The sequence below is a fragment of the Toxotes jaculatrix genome, chromosome 16 (genome assembly GCF_017976425.1).
Source record: "Toxotes jaculatrix isolate fToxJac2 chromosome 16, fToxJac2.pri, whole genome shotgun sequence".
Lineage (NCBI taxonomy): Eukaryota > Metazoa > Chordata > Actinopteri > Toxotidae > Toxotes > Toxotes jaculatrix.
In genome coordinates, this window is record NC_054409.1 from 6,083,469 (window position 1) to 6,105,343 (window position 21,875).

At 41.6% G+C, this 21,875-nt stretch overlaps 1 protein-coding gene across 1 annotated transcript in view; it reads left to right on the forward strand.

The window, feature by feature from the left end:
* Positions 1-21,875, forward strand: part of dcc (DCC netrin 1 receptor) — a 154,461-nt gene that overhangs the window by 80,873 nt on the left and 51,713 nt on the right. The window contains exons 13-16 of the mRNA XM_041059116.1: positions 9,755-9,896; positions 12,093-12,203; positions 14,036-14,230; positions 16,163-16,258. Coding sequence (XP_040915050.1) covers positions 9,755-9,896; positions 12,093-12,203; positions 14,036-14,230; positions 16,163-16,258 — 544 coding nt within the window. The remainder of the gene's footprint in view (positions 1-9,754; positions 9,897-12,092; positions 12,204-14,035; positions 14,231-16,162; positions 16,259-21,875) is intronic.

The following is a 21,875-nucleotide window of genomic DNA, read 5'->3' on the forward strand; positions in this document are numbered from 1 at the left end:
CTTGGGAATCAAACCTAGTAGTTCTCAGAATAGCTCCTTGGAAGAGTTCCCACCGGAGCGATTAAGCCTCCTGATGAGTCTCTGCAGGAATCTGATGTGTTAGTCTGGAGAACCTGGAGGCTCATTTAAGCATTAATTAAAAGAACCAGCAGCGAAGGTTCCAGCTGAGCTCAGTGTGAGGTGTTCATTTGACTTCTGAGCACATGAAATAAGGTTTCACCGGGCGCATTATGAAAACTCTCACAAAGCGAGACGACGCGAACCATAATTCACTGTGGTCGGTGCTCATACATTCGTTCTCCTTTCACACAGACGTGTTTTCACTCCAGAATACCGTGCATCCATTTTACTCTCAAGTGCACACATTTCCCTCCCTTATCCACTTATTTCTCACTCCTACAGGTGTATTTTCACTTTGAACAGGAAATGCAGGCACTGAAGTGACTCTGAAAGGATTTTTAAAGAATTCTGAAATAGTGTATCAAGGTCAGCCTCAACAGAACTGTCCTCTGACCTGGTTCGCTCTCTAGTTTCGTGAACAGTCAGATGTCCAGACGAGGTTTGAGTTCTCCATGTTGCCTCTCACAAGCTGAAGAATCTGTGTCCCTCTTTTGTTCAGCGAACAAGCTAAACCACCAAAATAAAAAAAGAAAAAAACCTGTTACTCACCATGCAGAATGACCTTTAATACAATCATTGTAGAAAAGAGCTGTTCCATGGCAATGTAACAGAAATTCTCCTCATTCTGTTGGACACATTTTTTTCTTTTTCTTTTTTTTTTTGGAATTAATGTCTAAGCTTCAGGTCTGAGAGCAGGCATTGCTAGGGGACGTGTTTTCAGCTTCTGCGATGTGCTGTTGAAAGAAGTATGTCAATGATTCCCACCATAAGGTGCTGCTCAGTAATGTGTTTTCAATATCTTCAGCCTCAGCACAGTCATCAGCAGCTCCTGCACACAGTGCTGTGTTTGTCCCACATTGAACCAAATAGGTCTAGTTAGTGTTTTCTTTCTCTTCCCTCACGGGCCCAGTTGCGATGATTGCAAATGACCAGACTGTCAAAATGTAGAGCCATGAGCAGTCTTGCAAACTCAACGCTCTATTCATTACCCTGTGATTCCAGTCACATTACAGACTATCAGAGTGAGCCGCAGAGTGAGAGGTACGGAGCTCAAATCATGTTTGGAGCAATGGGCGATAACATTGTCCCCGCCCTGCTGTTTAACTTAACTGTTGGGTCTTTGGAACTGCAGTGATGTTACAGACAGATATTCCATCAATCAGTTTACAGTAAAGACACTGTCAGTCTGTACTAAATATTAATGCCTTCTAGATAACACTAAGAGATAAGATAAGATAAGATAAGAGAATCCTTTATTAGTCCCTCAGTGGGGAAATTGCATTTAGCAACAGCAGGGGTACAGTACAGTAAGTGAAAGTAAAATATAAGTAAGAGACCAATATGGTCAGAACAAGATTAAATAAGCACTATTCCAACAGTAGAATAACTAAGAGACTAAACTAAGAAAATAGTAAATAGCTGCTGTAAAAAATAAGATATACATAAATAAATAAATAGAGGAGCTATTATGGCAAATAGATAGATAATAAATTTGAATTCAATTTGACCTGAAACAAGTTAAGCATGTGCATTTTCTGCTTTGAAAAAGACTCTCTGGTTAAGGAGTAACTTTCTGTCCTGTGCCAGTAAATGTCACGTACACCAAACAGTGATTAGACAGTAAAAATAAATGTATGGCAGAGTAAACGGCATTTAAACCTTAAATCTGATGTAACAGTGCACTGTAATTTTTACACCAGGTTTCTAATGTGAAAAGCACAGATATGAAATATATGCTTCACACTGAGATACAAAAGTGTTTTTTGTTTTTTTTTAGTGGTTAAAACGGATTCAGTTAATTAAAATCATTTGCTCCTCGGTCTCACAGTTTATTCCTGGTTATTTCTGTAAAAAATCTTAATGAAAGCTCAGAACGTCCTCTGGGGGTTTTTATTACTGTAACGCAGCTTCACTGGCGGCAGAGTTATTTCAGGAAAGCTTCTGATCCATGAAGAGCCGCTGGACGTGACCTTTACTGTGTCAGGAGAGAGAAAAAAAGTTTTGATTTTTAAAGTTTCAGCCAGTTTGAACTGTCACACACATACGCACACACACACTCACACTCACACTCACACACACACACACACACTTTGGTATGTGTGTTTGTCTGTAGAAATGTACAGAGGCATTTTCTAGTGTATGTAAAAGATATTAAGCAAAAATCCAGGAAGTACACACACTGTAATGATCCTTTCATTCATTTAATCACACACATTCACTCATTCACTCGTTTAGCTGTCATTCATTTGTTCAGTCTTTCATTCAGTCTGCCACTCATTTATCAGTGCATTAATTCAGTCTTTCTTATTCATTCATTCATTTACTCTCTCATTTAATCATTTTTTCTTTCTTCCTTTCATTCATTCATTCATTCATTCATGCTGTCCAGCATCCTCTCTGCCTCTGCCTCTCTGTCTCACATACCTGTGATGATGTCACTGAACAGCTGATAATTACCTTTCCCTCGTCCCTCCGATGCTTTGCGGGGAGTCGTGGTAACAGGATGATTACACGCTCAGAAACCAAAACACAAACATAATCATCGGTTTGTTGTCATTCACTGTCATTCACTCAGCTCTGTCTCACCCTCCACTTGTCTTCTCCCTCAAATCAAGCATCATTCCAACATAATTTGAGGCTCCGCCCACTTCGTCAGGAGCTAAATTCCTTATTGGACAGAGCAGTACCCTGCTGAGCTCTGTTTGGACCACAGAGGGTCCTCGGGATAAACAATTCCATTTTCTGCATGTATATACGTTAGCTTTTGTCTTGCAGATAACAAATCATGATTAAATTGGTTATGGTGCTTTCCATGAAACGAAAAGCCCCAGAAAACAAACAAACAAACTAACTAACTAACTAACTAACTAACTCACTAACTAAACATCTTAATTTCTGTAAGAATTGTTGTATTATTGTTAGATTATTTAAGATCGGAACCCTTCTGGAAATCCATCCTGTTTTGCTACTGTGTTTACAGAAATTACAGATGTAAACAAACTTTCACAGTAAAATAACTCACACACACACACACTGCATGGCGCGATATGGCGTTGCATGTTGTATCACAAAGCAAATAGATACAGTCTGCCCTCAGTGTGATTGCTCCTTTTACCCAGAGGACATTAACACACACACGCACACACACGCACACACATGCGCACAGGAAAGCACGCACACAGGGCCAGGTGAGTAAACACTCCCTGAATTCAATCTGTGATTGTTTGTTCATGTCCTCTGGGTGAAAGCCGCAATCACATTGAATGTGTATGCATGTGTGCTTGTGTTTGTGCGTGTTTGCGTGTGTGTGTGTGTGTGTGTGTGTGTGTGTGTGTGTGTGTGTGTGTGTGTGTGTGTGTGTGTGTGTGTGTGCGTGTGTGTGTGTGGAGGTCACAGGGTGGATGAGGTGCTCTGTATGCAGCCCTCACACTGCAGCTCCACATAGAAAGAAAAAACAAAAAACGAGAAGAAACCCACTGAATTAATTCCAGTTTCAGTTTAAAGTTTTGTTTTCCTTCAAAGCTTTTTCATTCATCGACCGGACAAACTGCTCAGCAGTACAAAGAGTCCAAGTACAGGTGGAAATGCAATAATACTGACTGTACTGCTAAATGAAATGCACCAGTGCCAGTGTCGTCTGTCCTGCATCAGCTACACAGGAGTTTCAGAATAAGAAGCAGGAGGTTCATGGGAGGAGGTTTAAAGTCAGGACCTACGACGACCACGTTAGTTTCTGACTGGTTTCTTCACAAAAACAGTCTCATCTCACTCTTTGTTTCTGCCTCAGGCACAAGCAGTAGACACGCAGCTGAAGCTCGGTGTCCTGCTCAACTCTCAACACACAAAATTCTGTCCTTCCTCTCAGTGATCACAGTCAGTTACCGATAACACAACATCCTACATTTGCATAGGCAACGTTAACAGTGCTGGGACTGAAAACAGCCCCATGTTTTACATTGATAGAGGCATGTAGTTTCAGGTACGAGTGAGAAGATAAAACATGAAAAATAAATAAAAATATAACCTGAGATTATAGCTGAGCTAGCCAACGTAAACATTATGACCACTGACTGTCTCGAGGCTTCTGTACCTCGATTACTTTTGTCTGTACAGCATTTGTGGCGTGTGATACATGATAATGTGGAGATTGAATGTGGATCTGATAAATCTGCAGAAATGATTGGATACAGTCATGTCAACATGGACTAGAATCTCAAACTCCTTCAACCAGAACGACCATATCGTTTGTCCCTACCTTCTGAGGCGACCCATAGGAGCATCCCGTGATATATTGCCCCCTGTGGCGGCAGGTGAACTGGTCCTTCGTTGTCATGGTTGCAGTATAAACATGTGGTTAAGAGTCAGGGTTTGGTTAGGCAGTCTCTGTTGTCAAAGTCCTTTATTTTGTTGACCCATTCATCCACCTGATGGTGGTTGGTCACTCATTATACGTCACCTGACGTTAAGACAGCCTCCAGATGTTTCCAGCATCTTGTGAAATCTACGCCACTGTGGATTCAGTCTATTTTAAGAGCAAAAAGAGAGGAAGTGCCCGGAATTAGCATAGTGTTCATTAAGTTTCCCTCAGACAGGCCCTGATTCTTGTGATAATCACTGTTGTTCTGACTATTATCAGCGCTCATTATTATTATCAGTGTCATCGTCATCAGCTTTCTGCAGGCCTCCCTGTAATTTTCTTACGTCCTCTGAGGGAAAATTAAAACAGACGGAGGCTCTTGGTCTGTTTGAAGGCGGTGAACGAGGCCACGGCTTCACTTGCCCTGCTGCTTTACAATGTCAGCTACATCTGAATACAAAGCAGCTGCTGCGGAGATTTCTGCTCCTAACATTTTCTGCTCCACTCAGACAGAAAAAAACAAAAAAAACAAAGAAATGATTCAGTGTTACAATACAGCCCGAGGCTACTTCACCTCTAATTCACACGTGGAAAGAAAATACATCTGAAACCAGCTTAATTGATCCACGGAGCCTGTTTCGTTCAGTCAGCTCCTAAAAGGAGATGAAACTCAACAACTTAATGAACACAGCAGTCTGTGGTTCAGCTGTTTCATTAGCAGAAGGTGGAGAGTAGACTTCAGCCAGTAACGTGCAATATAGGTCTGACGCTAACCAGCGAGATGGTTTTCACTTTGAAGGCCAATCTCTAACAGCACAAACACATCTGAAAAACACAGAGGTAGGAATCTGAAGTATGGAGGGGGAATTGTAATGTCAGGTCAGTTTCACTTACGCTTTGCAGATAAATCCACAATATTTCATTTCAGGTGAGAGGAAGGTTGGATTGGAAGAAAATACAGCAGCAGCAGGAGAAGCAGCACAATTTGTTGTCCCTAGAAATGATATATATACATACAACTAAACTGCTAAAGTAATGAATGAAGACTGTATTTACAAATGGCAGCAGGAGGAGGTTGAGGTGCATGATGGGTACCGAACACATGACTGTCACACCAGAGGCCACGGTTCACATCCACCGTCGCCTCTGTGATTAAGGCAGGAAATGCAGACAGTATTGTAATTACAGCCCTATATGTTGTGGTGTAAGTTTATTAACAGTGATGGTTGTCGTAGCTGTTGTGTTTGTTGTTGTCGTGGTAGCTGAGATGTGTTTCTCTCCAGGTAGAGACCCGGTGTGATGGTACTGTCCTCCTTCATGGATGGTTTGCCTCTTTGTGCCTCTGTGGGAGTTGTTCCAACATGACTGTAACTTCTGTATTGTTTCCATGGAGACCTCACATCCAACTGGGTCCTGTCAAAGTGGCTAATTAGTTAATGAAGTGCATGGCGACGCCCGCACAGACAGAGAGTACGGAGGAATTTGGCCGACACACTCATTTATTTCATTTTTCCCTTTTCTCTCTTCCACCATTCGCCTGCCTCTCCTCCCATTCTCCCCCACCCTCCCCCTCCTCCCTCTCAGTAATCAGTTCTGCTGTAATCAATTAGCACGATGAGGAGCAGCAGAGGGAACAGGTGCAGCTAAATGTTAATGAATTCCTCTGTGGCCATCGTCACAGTAACACTGGCTGAATATTTAAACTGCTCATTGGCCTGATGACTTACACCACAGTTGATGGAGGGCTGCACACACCATCACTCTGTGTGTGTGTATGAACGTCTGTGTGTGTGTGTGTGTGTTAATATGACACCGACAACAGATGGATGAATGTGTGTGATACAATCTGTACATGTGTAAGTGGCTGTCTGGTTCTGAGCTGTGCGTGTTCTGTATAAAATGACAATCCACTTCAGTCCATGCTGTTACTGAATATTGTGGCACGGCAGTAGAAAATGTTGGTTTGATGGCAAGTGTCTTTTAAAGCTGTCGCCCCAAACCCAGCTCCACCTTGCAGTTAAACCGCCATTTTGTTTCCTACTGCAGGCGATATATTCTAACTGCAAATGGACCCGGGGGAGATTTTTGAACTCTGGAAGTTTGTGACTTCTTTACTCTGTGTGTGGCTCTAAGCCTCAGGCCTGCTGGTTCCTACTGATGTTTTAAATATTTAAAAATGGATTCCACAAATATATATTTTCATTTTCTAAATAAGGCTCTTTAATCCTAATCCTGTCCTAAAACAGCCAGTCACTGGAGTTTTTAAGAAACGTTACTAAAATAGGAGGAGAGTTCATTTGTTGGGGACTATTTTCAGCAGCGGATTAAACCCTGTTTGGTGTTGTAGGGAGTATTTTGGACAGTTGGAGGGTGTCTTTGGGGCTGAGTCAAAATAAATAATGGTGTTCATAGGCTGATGATCAAGCGGACTGTTCTCATGAACATAGAAAACAATAGTCTGCAGGTAATCTTGAATAATCTTGAGCTGTGTTCTTCTTTCTTGCTTCATTCCCATGTTTCCTGGCATCTTACCACCACCTGGAATAACGTGAAACCACTGGCAGGAGTGTGTGTCACATCAAGCACACGTATGCTTTCACGCCTAGTCCTAGTTCACCTGCATGAGATGTTACCAAACACTGGGGCACTTTCTTTAAACCGTTTCTCCAAAGCTCTACCAGCTGTCTAAAACTCCACAAGGTGCCTCCCTCTGGCCCTTCTGTCTGACTAAGATGCTGACTTCCTGCAGACATGAACCAAAATCATTTACTGATGTGGTTCTTTGTGGAATTATGTTAATACATAGAGTCGTTTTTTTTTTTGTTTATGATGCTCAGGAAAAGGAATTTATTGTTTTGCAGCTGTTTCTCTGGCTGCACTGCTCAGAGTGGACTGACGTTATTTTGTTAAAGACCTGATTTTGTTATGTTGTCCTCAAATCTCCAAATCTGAAAAGAGGAAGAGGTAGAGAGACCTAGGTACAACAGAGATCCTATTTTTGAATTTTCTAATTCATTAATCTTCATTTATTAATGCCCACACACACACACACACACACACACAAAGGGTTATACTGAGTATATCAGCACGATGGTTGATGGCAGCTGCCTGACAGAGCAGAGCACACTGGGGGCCGAGCAAACATCTGCTGTGTGTGTGTGTGTGTGTGTCAGAGGTGGGTTGTTAACATGCAAATAAAGCAATTAAAATTCATGCAACACACATACAAACATGCACACAAACACATGCAGATGCACACATAGAAACGGATGCAAAATATAGACGCAGGTACACACACACACACACACATAGTGAAATTCAAATAAGTAGAGAATTTTATTCTGGGTTGGACTGGGAAAGAAACTGGACTTAACCACCAGTGAGCCCAGTCCCAGGAACAGCACATGCAACACGCTCTCATGTGCACCCTGAGTGATGGGGCACAGAGGGGGCTGCTAAAGACACTGACAGGGCCAGTAAAACACTTAATGGATTTTTTGATGGTCCACCAACCCAACAGGATTTGTCCCAGTTTGCCCGATGGCCAGTCACACGCTATTCAATAAAACCCCGAAACACGCAAACACCAGGGGCCTGGACCACAAAGCCAGTTTAACTTAGTCTGACTCTCTTAGGGTCTGAACCTCACAGTGGCCATCCTGAATAAACTGTATCACAAAGCTGGTTATCAGCTTCCTCTGATAACTCTGGATTTTCTTTTCCACCCACGAGCGTGTTCACATGAAAGAGGAGGAGCTGTTAATCAAAAGCCACACACTTAATATGATATGAGGTGAAACAGAGAGTTGCATCGACAGCTCAAAGTGATATTCCACTGGGTGGAAGCAATATGATGACTTTACTACTATATATTAAGAAGAAGCTGTAGAAATTATTTCCAAATATCAAAGTAAAGCTAAGGACAGACAGTACTGTCAATAAGTACAGGAATTATTATACAGGTATTTACTGTAGAGTGAGAATTTTTTTCCTGTTAATAAACAAACTACTCTGAATATTTGATGCACATGAAGAAGTTATAATAATGTCATACTGTTTCTGCTGACAAAGCACAGAGGAGAAAAGAAGAGCAGTTCATGTCTGATGAAGTCTGTCTGCTGAAATGTTGCATCTATAATATATCTAACAGTATGTGGATTATTGTTCTTATAAAAGATACAGAGAGCATAGTTCTTACTTGTCATCATCACAAAGTCTCCTCATGTTATTCTGAGCTGCAGTGATGCTGTGAGAGCAGCTACAATCCTCGTCATGTAGATTTTTAATGTTGTAAACTGGTACACGTGGAAAGTCTGGAACAGCAAAAAGATTCTACTGACCTATGATCTACATTGCTCTTTATTATTTGTCACTTAATTCTTAACCCTTTTGTCCCTATCAGGATCCCGTAGGAATGATGACTCTGTGTTTCCAGTGATGTGATTGGTCAATGGTCAGGCTGTTGACAGTTTTAGATCTGATCCTCTGAAGTTAACCCGCTCTGAAGCAGGTTAGCTGTGCAACACGGTTACCGTGGTGACCTACCCCAGTAACAAGTGAGCCAGCTTCATGATAGCTGGAAAAGCTACTCAAACAAAATGCTGCATTCAAGTCATATCTTTGTGAAACCAGATTTATACACGTGTTAAAGTGTTTGAAGTTGTACTCTTAGGGATCTTCTAAAAACTCTGTGCATTTCATCCTTTGTTTTTTAAGACCTTATAAACAGTTTACAAACCCAAAACCCTGAGTGCGCCCATGGCTTCGTTGTAAAGATAATAGTCAGGAGATTAATTCACTGTGTTTTGACATATCACATTTGAATTGGTGTGAGTTTCAACAGAAAAGAAACAGATGGTGTCGTGTTTTCATGTCTTTTTAATTTTTTATTTCAGATACAGTGAGTCAGTCGTGATGTGAGCCATCAAAGAGAAATTGACATTATCTCTCCCTCAGCACGCTCGCAGTCCGTGCATCGAATTTTATGTTGATGGGCAGAAGTGACTCAGAGTAAACAACAACAAAGAGATGTAAAATGACCACAAAGAAACACAGAACAACTACAAAGAGACACAAAACGCCCACAAAGTGACACAAAACACTGACAAAGAATGCACTACCACCACAGTCTCCTTCAGATGGAGGGTTTTCCTCCCATGTAGGAGGTGGGCCCTTTTACTTGTCTGTGCCCAGGGACTCGTTGCCTCCTAATCCGTCAGTGTCCTCAGCAGTTTAATTAGTTTACTTAAAATTTCCTCCGTCTTAATTGTTTTTCAGAGCATCAAGGTGTCGTGGCAGCCGCCTCTGCGTAGCGCCCAGAACGGCATCATCACTGCCTACAAGATCAAATACAGGAAGACCGGTCGGCGTGGAGACCAAGAGGCCATCGAACCTAACAACTTCTGGTACCTGTTCACAGGTGTGTGGCCCCCGCAGGGGAATTTATTCTTATTTTACTTTGTTTGAATTAAGAAGTTATGGTCATTTACTTCAGACAGATGAAGTTTCCTTTTCTCTGAAGGCTTGGTAATTTTCTAAAACAGCGGGGCACTGCAGGGTGAATCAGACAAAAGGAAACAGTGCATTTGCTGGGGACTATTTTCAGCAGCAGGTAAATACACAACTGGAGATGTGGTTAGTCTTCAAAAGTTTTTAAACAAACTCTTGTACACAGGAATTAGATATATCAGGCCTCTGATACACACAAACACAGTTGTTAGTGGGATCATTTCATTTATGGTTTTGGTCTTTTAATGGGATCTGGTGCCAGTAAGAAGACCTGAGGCTGACAACGTCGTCCAACATGGTCATTGAAATAGAGACAAAGAGCAGATTCGATGCCTCAATGTGTGTCTGGAAGTGTGTGTGTGTGCGTTTTTCTTTTTTCTTCTTCTGTGAAACAAAATGTGCATTTGCAGAGTTTACATCTACACGTGTTTGTGCATGTGAATATGTGTGTGTGTATGTGTGCATTCAAACTGCCACCAGCTATAATTTCAATTTGAGGTTTGCAGGATTTAAATGAAACTGATCTTCCTTTTCATTATTTTCCACTGATGTTTATCTTCATCTGTCTTCGTCGCGCGCAGGAATTCATTCCCCAGTGACAGGTGTTTGTGTTTGTGTATGCGTGTTGAATCTGATCCTCCCGCTGCAAGCCTCGCTGTCAGCAATAATCACCCTTTTTGCTTTATGAGCATAAAAGACTGAATTTCATTAAATGAAATTTAAAAACCAAAAAAAATGCAGCTTCGCTGAGGAGATTAGAAGGTGACATGTTTAATATTTACTCTTTGTTACTTTAATTTCACTCTTCAATTTACACCACACAGTAGCTTTAAAAGTGGCAGAAGTAATAACATCTCCAGAAGAAATTAAAATCAGAGGGGTTAACCTCGTCTGTTTGCTCTGTGGCTCGTTATTTTGGCAGAAACTGGAACTAAAGGTTGGTGGGTTCAGACAGAAAATCTGACTTCCTTTAGCAAAAACTTAAGCAAAAACTGATTTGATAAAATGAAATGAAATGAAATGAAATGAAATCCTGAAGCATGCCGGAGAGGCTGCAGAGCTTTATACATCAACAACATGAAAGTGTTATAAATAACATACTGATGATTTTGTTCTTTCTTAACGTGTCTGCTACAACCAAACTCCAACAGCAAAAAAAAAAAAAAAACACAAAGCAAATGGTCCGATTAATACGCCAAAGAAATAGGGGGCAGTATATTACTAGAAAGTTGTTGGTGTCCACCACAACCTCCTTCACCCCTGTTCAGGGTGCATGTGAGTGTGTGCTGCATGTGCGTTCCAGGACTGGGCTCACTGGCCAATCACAACCAAGTTTCAACCCTCACCCTCATGTCGAGCTAACGTTATCTTGAATAAATCTAACCTCAGCACCAAACCTACATAGATGGAGGAATGATGTTGTCCACACAGCTTTACCCTGCAGTCTGATTATATAACTGTCAGGGTTTTCTTCAGTTATTGTTGGACTGACAACAACAATTTCACTCCCAGTCTGCCCAGTTAGAGAGACAGGGAAGATGTAGTGGCGACAGGACTGGAGGATGAGCCATAAGAGGTGGAGGAGGAGAGGGGGAGGGAGATTATGTTCCCTACTATATGTATTTGCTGTTGCAGCTTAGTTACATAGAAATGTATTTTCTAGGAGACAGAGTTGCCTTAGAGCTGCGCTGCAGGAAAGGTCACGTGATCATTCAAATTGAAATGGTTCATCCTCTGAGGAGGAGGAGTCTGATCAGGACTATCTGTTCATGAAAGAAAAAAGGTTAATGTCAAGGATACAAGACCATGTCCACAACCATTTCAGGAGACAAGTCCAAGAGACCTTAGCTGTTAAGAAACATCTGATAACAGTAAGAGCTACTGGTTCCAGAAGTAAGTCTCAAGACCATCAAGTCCAAGTCCTAAACTCAGAGTTTCAGATCCTTAAAAGTCATCATGCCCATCAGGAGAACACCTGTAGAGTTCGCATAGAAACAATTAAGGTAGCTAAATGTTAGTTAAAATGACATCATCTCTCTCTCTCTCTCTCTCTCTCTCTCTCTCTCTCTCTCTCTCTCTCTCTCTCTCTCTCTCTCTCTCTCTCCAGGTCTAGAGAAGGGCAGTCAGTACAGTTTCCAGGTAGCAGCCATGACGGCCAATGGAACGGGTCCAGCCAGTGACTGGTACACTGCTGAGACGCCAGAGAACGACCTGGACGGTAAGAACAGAGGGAATGTGTGTGTGTGTGTGTGTGTGTGTATTTGTGTGTGGTAGCAGTGATCTGTACAACAGCATGTAAATACCTCCAATGTCCCAACACGCACATAAATATTTAACCGGTTAAGGACTGAGATGGATGGATGGATGGAGGATTCGCCTCAGGGGAGGAGGGCGGGAGGAGAAGGGCAGGAGGGGAGAGCAGGGATGGGAGAGGAGGGCTGGAAGGAGGAGGGGGAAGCGAGAGGAAAGGAAAAGAAAGTAGCAGAAAAGAGAGGAGAGGAGTTAATGGACAGGACATAACATGAAAGTGTTTGAGAAAATATTGTGAATGTATAGAAATTAAAAGTTAAAGTTCCATGAAATTTACTGTTGATCATCAACAAAGACAGCAAATAAGAGAGATTTAAAACAGAAGGTAACGCTTCACTTGAAGCACCTGATTTATTATTTATAGGCAGCAAATAAACATTTATTAGATGGTTTATGAGATCATAGGAAACAGCAGACAGAAAAACTTGTGTATATTATAGTTAAGGTTGCAGAGCAGTGGTATGAAAAGTAAAAATGTAATGACATTTGAGAGTGTTTTTTGTACCCTCAAAAGATTAAACTCCATTTCTTTAGCAAAAAGTGCTGAAGCAAAGAGACTCGGGGGGTCTCCTGTCTTTGCTTTAGCTGTCAAATGGAAAAATATAAAACTCTTTCTTCTGCTGCTTCTATTCTTTTCGAATTATTTTGTAAATGCTCACATGAGCTGCACTGCCTACGTTCACAAGCATAAGCACAACATGAAGACGGAATGAGAAACTAGACACATGTAATGGGGCTTTGGGAAGATTTAAGTCTTTATTAATGTATTTGTCAACAGCTATAACTCCTCCTGTGGGCACTGTACATTGAAACCATTTCAAATTTCCTTTTATCTGCATACAACTAGATTACAGTCTCTTATAATCCATTTATTAAATGTTAAAATATACCGAATATAAATATAAATACAGTGTTAAGTCACAGATATAATAAATACTGTTGCTAGAGATGAATTTAGGTTAAAGCATTTTTTCCCCATTTAGAAGTTCTTTCTTCTTTTTTTTATCTCACAAGTGATAAGTATCTAAGTAAGAACAGAAGTTGTCTCCATTTTTCATTCTTCAGACAGTTTCATTTGTTGGTGTTTAACAAAGATACTGTCTGCCTGGGCCGCTGTTCAAAACATAAAGAAGTTTAAAGTTTAAAGGCAACTTGTCTGGTAGACCAAAAAAAAAATTAAATAAAAATAAAACATCATCATCAGTAATGGGAAGACAGTTCTGCAAAAGTTAGAAAGAAAGAGAGAAAGAGTTCGGTCGCCTGATAATTTCTAGAAAAATAATTAGAAAAGCTGACCTCAGGCTAAAGCTCAGAGGAGGACGTTGTGGTCAGCAGGAAGCTGCCCAAATAAAAAAAAACAAACACATCCATGCTAACTGTGTTTCCAGGCTGGGACAGAGGGAGACGCAAATCTCATTTCAATGGATTATCACTCAATAAAGTGATATGGAGCATCTCCCCCTGAGGGCTGAGAGCACGCTAATCTGATCTAATCTGATGCTGAGGAATAACAGAAAGTGTCAGGGCTTATTAGGGTTTACCACACAGCTAACAGGGTTAGCATCTGTTAGCTAAGGCTGCTCTAAGTACCTGCTACAACAGCTGCAAAGAGGGTATTAGCTTTAAGACTGCTGGTGGTAGAGGCCAGGCATGTAGCCAGGACTACAGAGTCTTAAGAACTACAATCATCTTGTTATCTTCTTCTTTGGTGTAATGTCTCATTGGTTGTGTTTTTTGCAGAGAGCCAGGTACCTGACCAGCCCAGCTCTTTGCACGTCAGGCCGCTGCCCAACAGCATCATCATGTCCTGGACTCCGCCCCTCAGCCCCAACATCCTGGTCCGTGGTTACATCATAGGATACGGAGTGGGAAGTCCCTACGCCGAGACGGTCAGGGTGGACAGCAAGCAGAGATACTACTCCATTGAAAACCTGGGTGAGGTTACACACAGGTCCAAACAGGCGTTTAGCCTAGTGTAGCCCAAAGACAGGTAGGAATGGGAAAACTACTAGCAAGTTTCATTATAACAAAATACACCTTCCAACTTCTCCAGAGCTGACTGATTTATAATATTTTTCTGTGAACACATTACAGATACATTTATATCTCATTTTAGTGTAAAGGAGTAGTTAAAAAGTTAAATCAACCTTAAAGTGGTCAACAGACAGCTATGTTAGCAAAGGTATCACTAGCTAGCAAGGCTACGCCAGGACATGCCACTGATGGACAAAAATAATTTTACCAGCTTTCCAGACACCACTGGCTGTACTGAAACAACGTAATGGTATTATGTATTGAGAATTTTTACTTACTTTAGCTTTAACCCAACCATGAAACACTAGCAGACAGTAGAGCAGTCAGATTCATTTTAATCCATTTCCTTCCATTTAGGCAAACCACCATCAATAGTTGTGGAAAAAGGTTATATTGATTTTTAGAAAACTTTTCCCTGAAGATCTCTCAGCTCTTACTTAAGCCGAAGAAGTTTCACAGTGTCTTCAAGACGCCTCAGTGAATCAACTTGAAATTGCATGTTGGTCATGGACAGACTCAAACTGACTTCAGGCTATTTTGTTGTGTCAGACATCAAACTTGGGTCAGGTTGGGGTTTGCTTTTGGTTATTTTCAAATATAATTAGAGCTTATAATTAGAGCTTGGGTCTCTGAGGTTATACGTTGGATTCACCAACATATAACCCCACCAATCCACACCACCCACACAAAAAGAAAGTTTAATCATTATCTGGATGATTATTTGATCTAGTTAGCTGTTCTACTGTAATATATGTTCTGCAAGGTTTCTTTGAATGAAGCAGTTCTCTGGAGAAAGTGTGCAACCGCTGGCTGAAATAACTTTTTGAACTCTCTCTGCGTCTCCTTCTACTTAGCAGCAGATAACAGATTCCAATTCTTTCCAGGGAAATTTCCAAGAAATCTTTATAGGGAATTGATGGACTGATGAATAAATCTTCTCTTATTTCCCAACATATAATTTCAAATTCTCTTTCTAACTCCTCTTCACGCTGACCGTAATTAAATTCTGGTGGAGAAATACTGAATGCTTTTATGTATTGTGGTCCCAAAGGTGCTCACATTTTAACACATTGAGTATAAAAAATTCCCAGCATGCCCCTGCCAACAGAGTACCAATATTGACACAGCGCTCCTCTGTTCTATTAATTCACTATGATGATGAAATCCCCATTTAATTACAATCAATAATTTGAAGGAATTTAATAAGAAAGCTGCTTGAGGTGGAAATCTAATTGTCAGAGGTTGAAAAAGAGAAAACATCCTCTCCAGCGACCGCAACAAGCAATTTGCATGCCAAAGAAGACAATAACAAATTGGGTGAATTTTTACACGCAGATGAAAATTCCTGTCTCAGGTCTCATAATAGAGTAGTAATGAAAAAACACAATCCAGCCATCGTCGTGTTGCATGCACACATGGGAGCGAGTGCACATATATACATGGCATTTATAATTCATAGTGATCATTAATTCATGTGGCAAGGCGTCTGGGGAACGGGGCAGGCGTGTTTGTTTAACTGATGTGAGCGTTTGACGCCACAAGGAGAGAACATGCAGCATCATCACATCAAGTGTGACAAGCGTTGCCAAGACGAGCCGCTGCATGACAATCAGTTCATATGTCTGCAGTCGTCACGTCTTCAACATGCGTGTGCTGTCTTTGGGTCACAAAGTCAGGTCTGGACTGAAGAGAGGGAGGTCACATCCCTAAAAATGGGGGAAACAAGTTTCACCCTTTCACTGTCAACATGCAAAAAGTTATATCTAGGAGATAATGTGCTAAACTGTATTTGCTAAATATAATTTCAAATTACTCTCTCTGTCTCTCTCTCAGAGCCGAGCTCGCACTATGTGATTTCCCTGAAGGCGTTCAATAATGCCGGAGAAGGAGTTCCTCTGTACGAGAGCGCCGTCACTCGATCTCTGACAGGTAGGATCGCACACAAGTTACTGGTGATAACCGCATTAATCTGGGTTTACAGTACGGTGGTGATATGTTAACATACAACACTAATATGTTGCAGATATAATAACATGTTCCGTATCAGTCCAGAACATGATCGTTCTGTCAGTGTCAGTATGTCCTCAACATAGCAGAGGACACCTGCTATGTTTATCAGAATTAGGTGCATTAACAGCAATAGCAGCAGTAGCTTAAGCAGTACTTTTATATGTTAAGTATTTAGCAGTAGCAGTATTAGTAGTAGCTTTAGCAGTGGCAGTATTGTCTGTAGTAGTAGCCCTAAGAGTAGCATTAGCAGTATAAGTAGCAGAAACAGTAGTACTAATATCAGCCCTAGCTTTAGCAACAGTAGTAAAAGTAGTAGTCTAAGTAAATTGGTAGCAATAGTAGCACTAACAGTAGCAGCAGCTTTAGCATTAGAAGCAGCGGCCCCTACAACAGCAGAAGCTGTTAGGTATATGCATAAATAACAGTAGTAGCAACAGTTACTTTAGCAACAGATGCACTAACTTTAGCAACTAATATAGCTACAGTAGCAGTTACCAGTGCTAGAAGTAACAGTGCTATTGGCTGCAGTACACACAGTAGCTGTAGTAGCAAAATGAGTGGACTTAGTAGTAGACTAGTGGTATTAGCACCAGTAACAGCAGGAGTGGTGAATGTAGCAGTAGCAGGGTTCCTATAGTAAACAGATGTGCTGGAGTACTTTGTGTACTATCTCACAGCTGGGAGTGAGTTGATAGTTGTAAGGATATTTGTAAAAGTTTGTAGTTGTGTTGTTTGACAGATTTGATTCGGCCTCAGTCCGAATCCTGAAACATTTAAACTGAGGAAACTGTTCTCACATCAGTCAGTGTGTCTGTGTGTATGTAACACATGTGAGCTGTAGGTAAATGTCTATTTATTTCTATAGTCTATGGTGTGTGTATGATGGCTTACTTATTGTAATTACTGTACATGTGTGTGTGTGTGTGTGTGTGTGTGTGTGTGTGTGTGTGTGTGTGGCTCATTAGCTCTTCCTGCAGACTATGAGCTGTAGAAGTGAGATAAATGAAACACATCCAACTCTCAGCCAAGTTTCATCTTATGAATTAAACAGCCAACCCTCCGCTGCTCCCCCAGCAGCCTGCAGCTGACATAAATCCTTTATTACTCTCATAAAAACGCCACATTTCTGAGGTTTTTCAACCCTCATCATTGGATGATAGTCACAGGAAAAAGCAGCAGCAGAGACCACTCGGCTCACCACAGTTTTGAACCTTCATTACAGGATGTTTTCATGACAAAACTTTTCAAACCGAGGTTATTTTAGACTTGACGCTTGTCGCCTTTGATGGAGGTTTCTTTAAGAGAGATGAGGAAGAAGAGTCAGAGAGGGGAGATGAAGATTGGATATAGGTCCCAGAGAGAGAGAGAGAGAAACTGCTGGGTAGGAAAGAGGGGCTGGAAGCAGAGAGAGAGATTTGATGGACTTTAATGAAAGCTCATGGAAAAAGGAGACAGCAGAGACAGAAAGGAGATGACAAAGAGGGCATGAGAATGGAGAGGAGGAGAGGGAGAGATGTGGGATGAAGATAGAAAGCAAGAACGAAAGATTGGGACTTGGGCTCCTATAAGCACACTGATTTATTAATCTAGTACAGTAGTATTTTATAGTAGTATTTATAGGTATTTTAGGAAGCGGTGACATGCGTGTCAAGTAAAGTCCAGAGGGCTACTGTTCAGACACGGGGGGCTCTATAGAGATACAAAGAAATTTCTGGAGTTGTATAGAGATATACAGACATAGCTGGAGTTCTGCAGATGTATGTGCACATCTGGAGGTCAGCAGAGATATGTAAACGTGCTGTTCTGTAGAAATATGTAAGCGATCTGGGGTTCTATAGGAAAAACAATGTCACATCTGGGGTGCTGTAGAGATGGATAAACACATCTGGAGTTCCTTTGAGATACATAGACACATCTGGAGTTCTGTAAAGATATGTAAACACATCCAGGATCATAAAGAGTTATGAACACATCTGGAGTGCTGTAGAAATGATAAACAGTTCTTTTTAGATACATAGACACTTCTGGAGTTTTGTGGACATGTTTCTTGTATGTGTGCCAATCCTATAAAAATACATGGACACATCTGTAATTCTACAGACATACAGGACATGGACACATGGAATTCTAAAGAAAGAGCATATCTTGAATTTTTAAAGAGATTCTTAAACACATCTGGAGCTCTGTAGAGATATGTAAAGGAAACTGATGCTCTTTAGAGATATATAATCAATCATGGAGTTGTAGTGTGACAGTCAGGAGTTGATGAGCAGAGACAAGGTCATCACACACACACACACACACAGTTTCTATCTTGTCACGCCAGGACAAGCTGAATTCCCCATCACTTTATGGTGGCTGGCTGCTGGGGAGGTTTTTTTTTTATGAGAGCTTTAAAAAACGGCTCGTTAAGGGAGGGATCCTTGTTAATAGACTGCCTCGTCCTCGCCTCGTCGCCTGCACAATGCAGAGACAGAACTGATCCTCATCCAACCGCCGAGCTCCCATTTAATCAATGACTGGAGGACCGCAGAGGGAGAGGGAGAAGGAGAGAGTGAGACGGGGGAAGGGATAAGACCGATACAGGATGTAAGGATGGAGGGAGGAAGAGGAGGACGAAGAGAGGCATGGAGGAAGTCTGAGGGAGGGGTGGAGGGTAAGAGGAAGAAAGGATGAAGGGAGGGGTGAGAATGGAAGAGAGTACAGGAGGAAAAGTGGGATATAGATGTGGGAGAGCAGAAAAGAAAGTGCAGAAAAATGAGGGAAGGAAGAAGAAAAGCGAGCAAATGAAGGAGGGATGTGAAGAGTAAGAGAATGGAGAGAAGAGAGAGTAGAGGGGGGAGTGCAGTGTGATGAGGAGAAGGAGGAGGAGGTGTGTCCTACGTCCTCATCAGTATTCTGTCCTGAGCCGAGCTTAATTGTGATGCTGGACGACCAGTTTAACCACGACACCGCCTGCTGCAGTTTGCCCCGCAGCTCCACACACCTCCTCCATCAATCTCTCCCTCTCTTTCTCTCTCTCTCTCTCTCACTCTCTCATCAGTCTCTTGCTCTGTGTTGGCCCGCAGCTGTACATCTTTCTTCAACAGCAGCACATTAGATGTCAGTGTTGATTCTCTCAATGGTCTGGTTTACACTGCAGACACAACAGGACGAAGCCGCTTCATCTCTCAGAAGTGATGCGGCCATCACATCAACCCATGAGGCTGTAGCTTCCACGCTGAAAGTCAGGACCATAATACTGTACGTTCAATGTTCTAGGATGGCAGAGAGAGGGGAACACACTGCATTTCAAGAATGTAGAAGCAATTAGACAAAAAAAAAGATCAAATGAAGAAAAGCGCTTCTCCATTTTGATAACATACAGCGCAGTTAAAAGAAATATTGCACGCAAGTTAAGAAACACACTCACCATAAACACAACATACAGAAATACCCTGCCCATACCGAAACACAGCAAATCAAACAAAAAGAAATTAGTAAAAGGCCTTTGGTGAAGGTATAACCAATGAACCAATACCTTCGATAATGATGGAATCATAGTATCAGGGTATTAGAACTGAAATATAGTTTGCTCATTCTCTGGCCTCACTGACGCAGCCCAGTCTGTATTAGATGATTCTACACCTCACACTTTGCGTACGTTTGGTCTTATTTCTGTAGTTTCGTCCATCAGTTGTGTACGTACTCGTAGTCGGATGGTCAGACAGGTCTGAAATGAGGCGACAGTTAGTCCAGGTTATCTAAAACCACTTTATTCGGAGGTAAAACTGAAAGCAACATTTGAAATGTCAGTAATAATCCACGGACGTAAAGAAATTAGCTTCATTACCGGTGACAGATGCATATTTTTAAAATCATGTCTTGGGTTGCTCGAGAAGGAGGACCTAAGTGTCGTCATCATCAGTAGCCTCAGGTACATCTAAATTTGCAGAGCTGCTCTCTTCAAAGAAAATGCTGCCCTCAAACCTGACACCCAGGTGCTGCGCCCTTAATGTTACTGTGACAATAAGCTAATGTAACAGGCTTCTTCCTCACCGTGTCTCTGTTTATTCATAGTGACACTGACACCACAGCGCCATCATCAGGCCAAAGTGGAAAAATTACCCGCTCACTTGGATCCAGCATCTCACGAATAAACAGTTACTGCCCTACACTAGTGACTGATAGTACAAGTACAAAATCTTAATTATAAAATCTTCCTTATTTATATTAATCAGACAAATGAAAAATGTTTCCTTTTTTTTTTTTAATTCCAAATTGAAGTGATTAGAGTTGCACGGACCCTGATTAGACAGTATTTAATTATGTAGTTTTGCATTGAATATTCCGTGTCATGTGGCTTTAATGTTGGAAACCTCAGATTCAAGGAGTGTATTGCAAGTATCTCCAACCTTTTTTCATCTGAGAGCTACTTTGAAAAAATGAAAGTGGCGGGGAGCTACTCATGTTTCCTATTACTTACATTTATTCACATAAGGGTATCAGAAGGAGGAAGAGGAGATCATAGCAGACAACTCCACAAGCTTCTGTGTTGTTTGTCCTGTGCTTGGACAGGGTTGAAAGTCTGAACACCCGGAGTTATGACATGACTAAATCCCATGACTTGGGAGGGTGCAGTGGTGGCAGTAGAGGAACGAGACACGAGAGGGGGAGGAACGTGAAGGAAAGCAGCAGCATCAGTGGCTGATGTGAGGAAAGAGTGGGGGAAAGTTACAGAGAGAGGACGACTGAAACACAGGTTCACAGCCTACTCATAGTTACTACTTCTTCATCGTCTCATGTTGGACTGAGGGCAGACTGGACCCTACAGTGGCTCACTATCACCTCTTCAGGTACAAAGTGGTAGTACGAGATGGGACAGGCTGAGGCTAGCTGGTTAACATGCTAACTTCAGTAGATTTCTCTGCTACGCAACACAGAATTGTCATTTTACAAATCTTTTAAGCTAAAATACTTACATACTGGCCCTTTAATGATGGCTCAGTATCAGTAAGTGACTTATTAAGTCATAACAGTGAGTCAGCATGCACAATACCAGCACCCTGGTAGCTATCAAAATGGAATGCATTCATTTAGTCTCCTCCCTGAGGTGTTTAAATCTCCACATCGGAAGTGTCTATGTATGCACGTACAGGTAGTAACCAGCAGAGACCCTGGTTGTACCTGTAGCCCACTTTGGCCCGTCATCAGTTCAGATAGTGCAAGTGGATTTGAGGGGGCTGGTGATGTGGAGCCTGAGGAGTCTGAGCTGTCTGTTCAACTGTGCTGTTAGAAATGATTTGTTCCAGTTACCCTTCTAAAATCTGTGTGTGTGTGTGTGTGTGTGTGTGTGTGTGTTAAAGGCACTGAGATAAAAATAGATGTTAAAACTCTATTTTCCTGTTGCAGAGAGACAGACAGAGATCAGCTTCCTCTGCTCTTATTTCTGCCCAGTTTTCTAGAAACAAGTGAGAATGGAAACAGAAGAAGACAAACATCCTGAACTTAAATACTATTGCTGTTGTCATTTTCACATTTATTCTTAATATTTTAC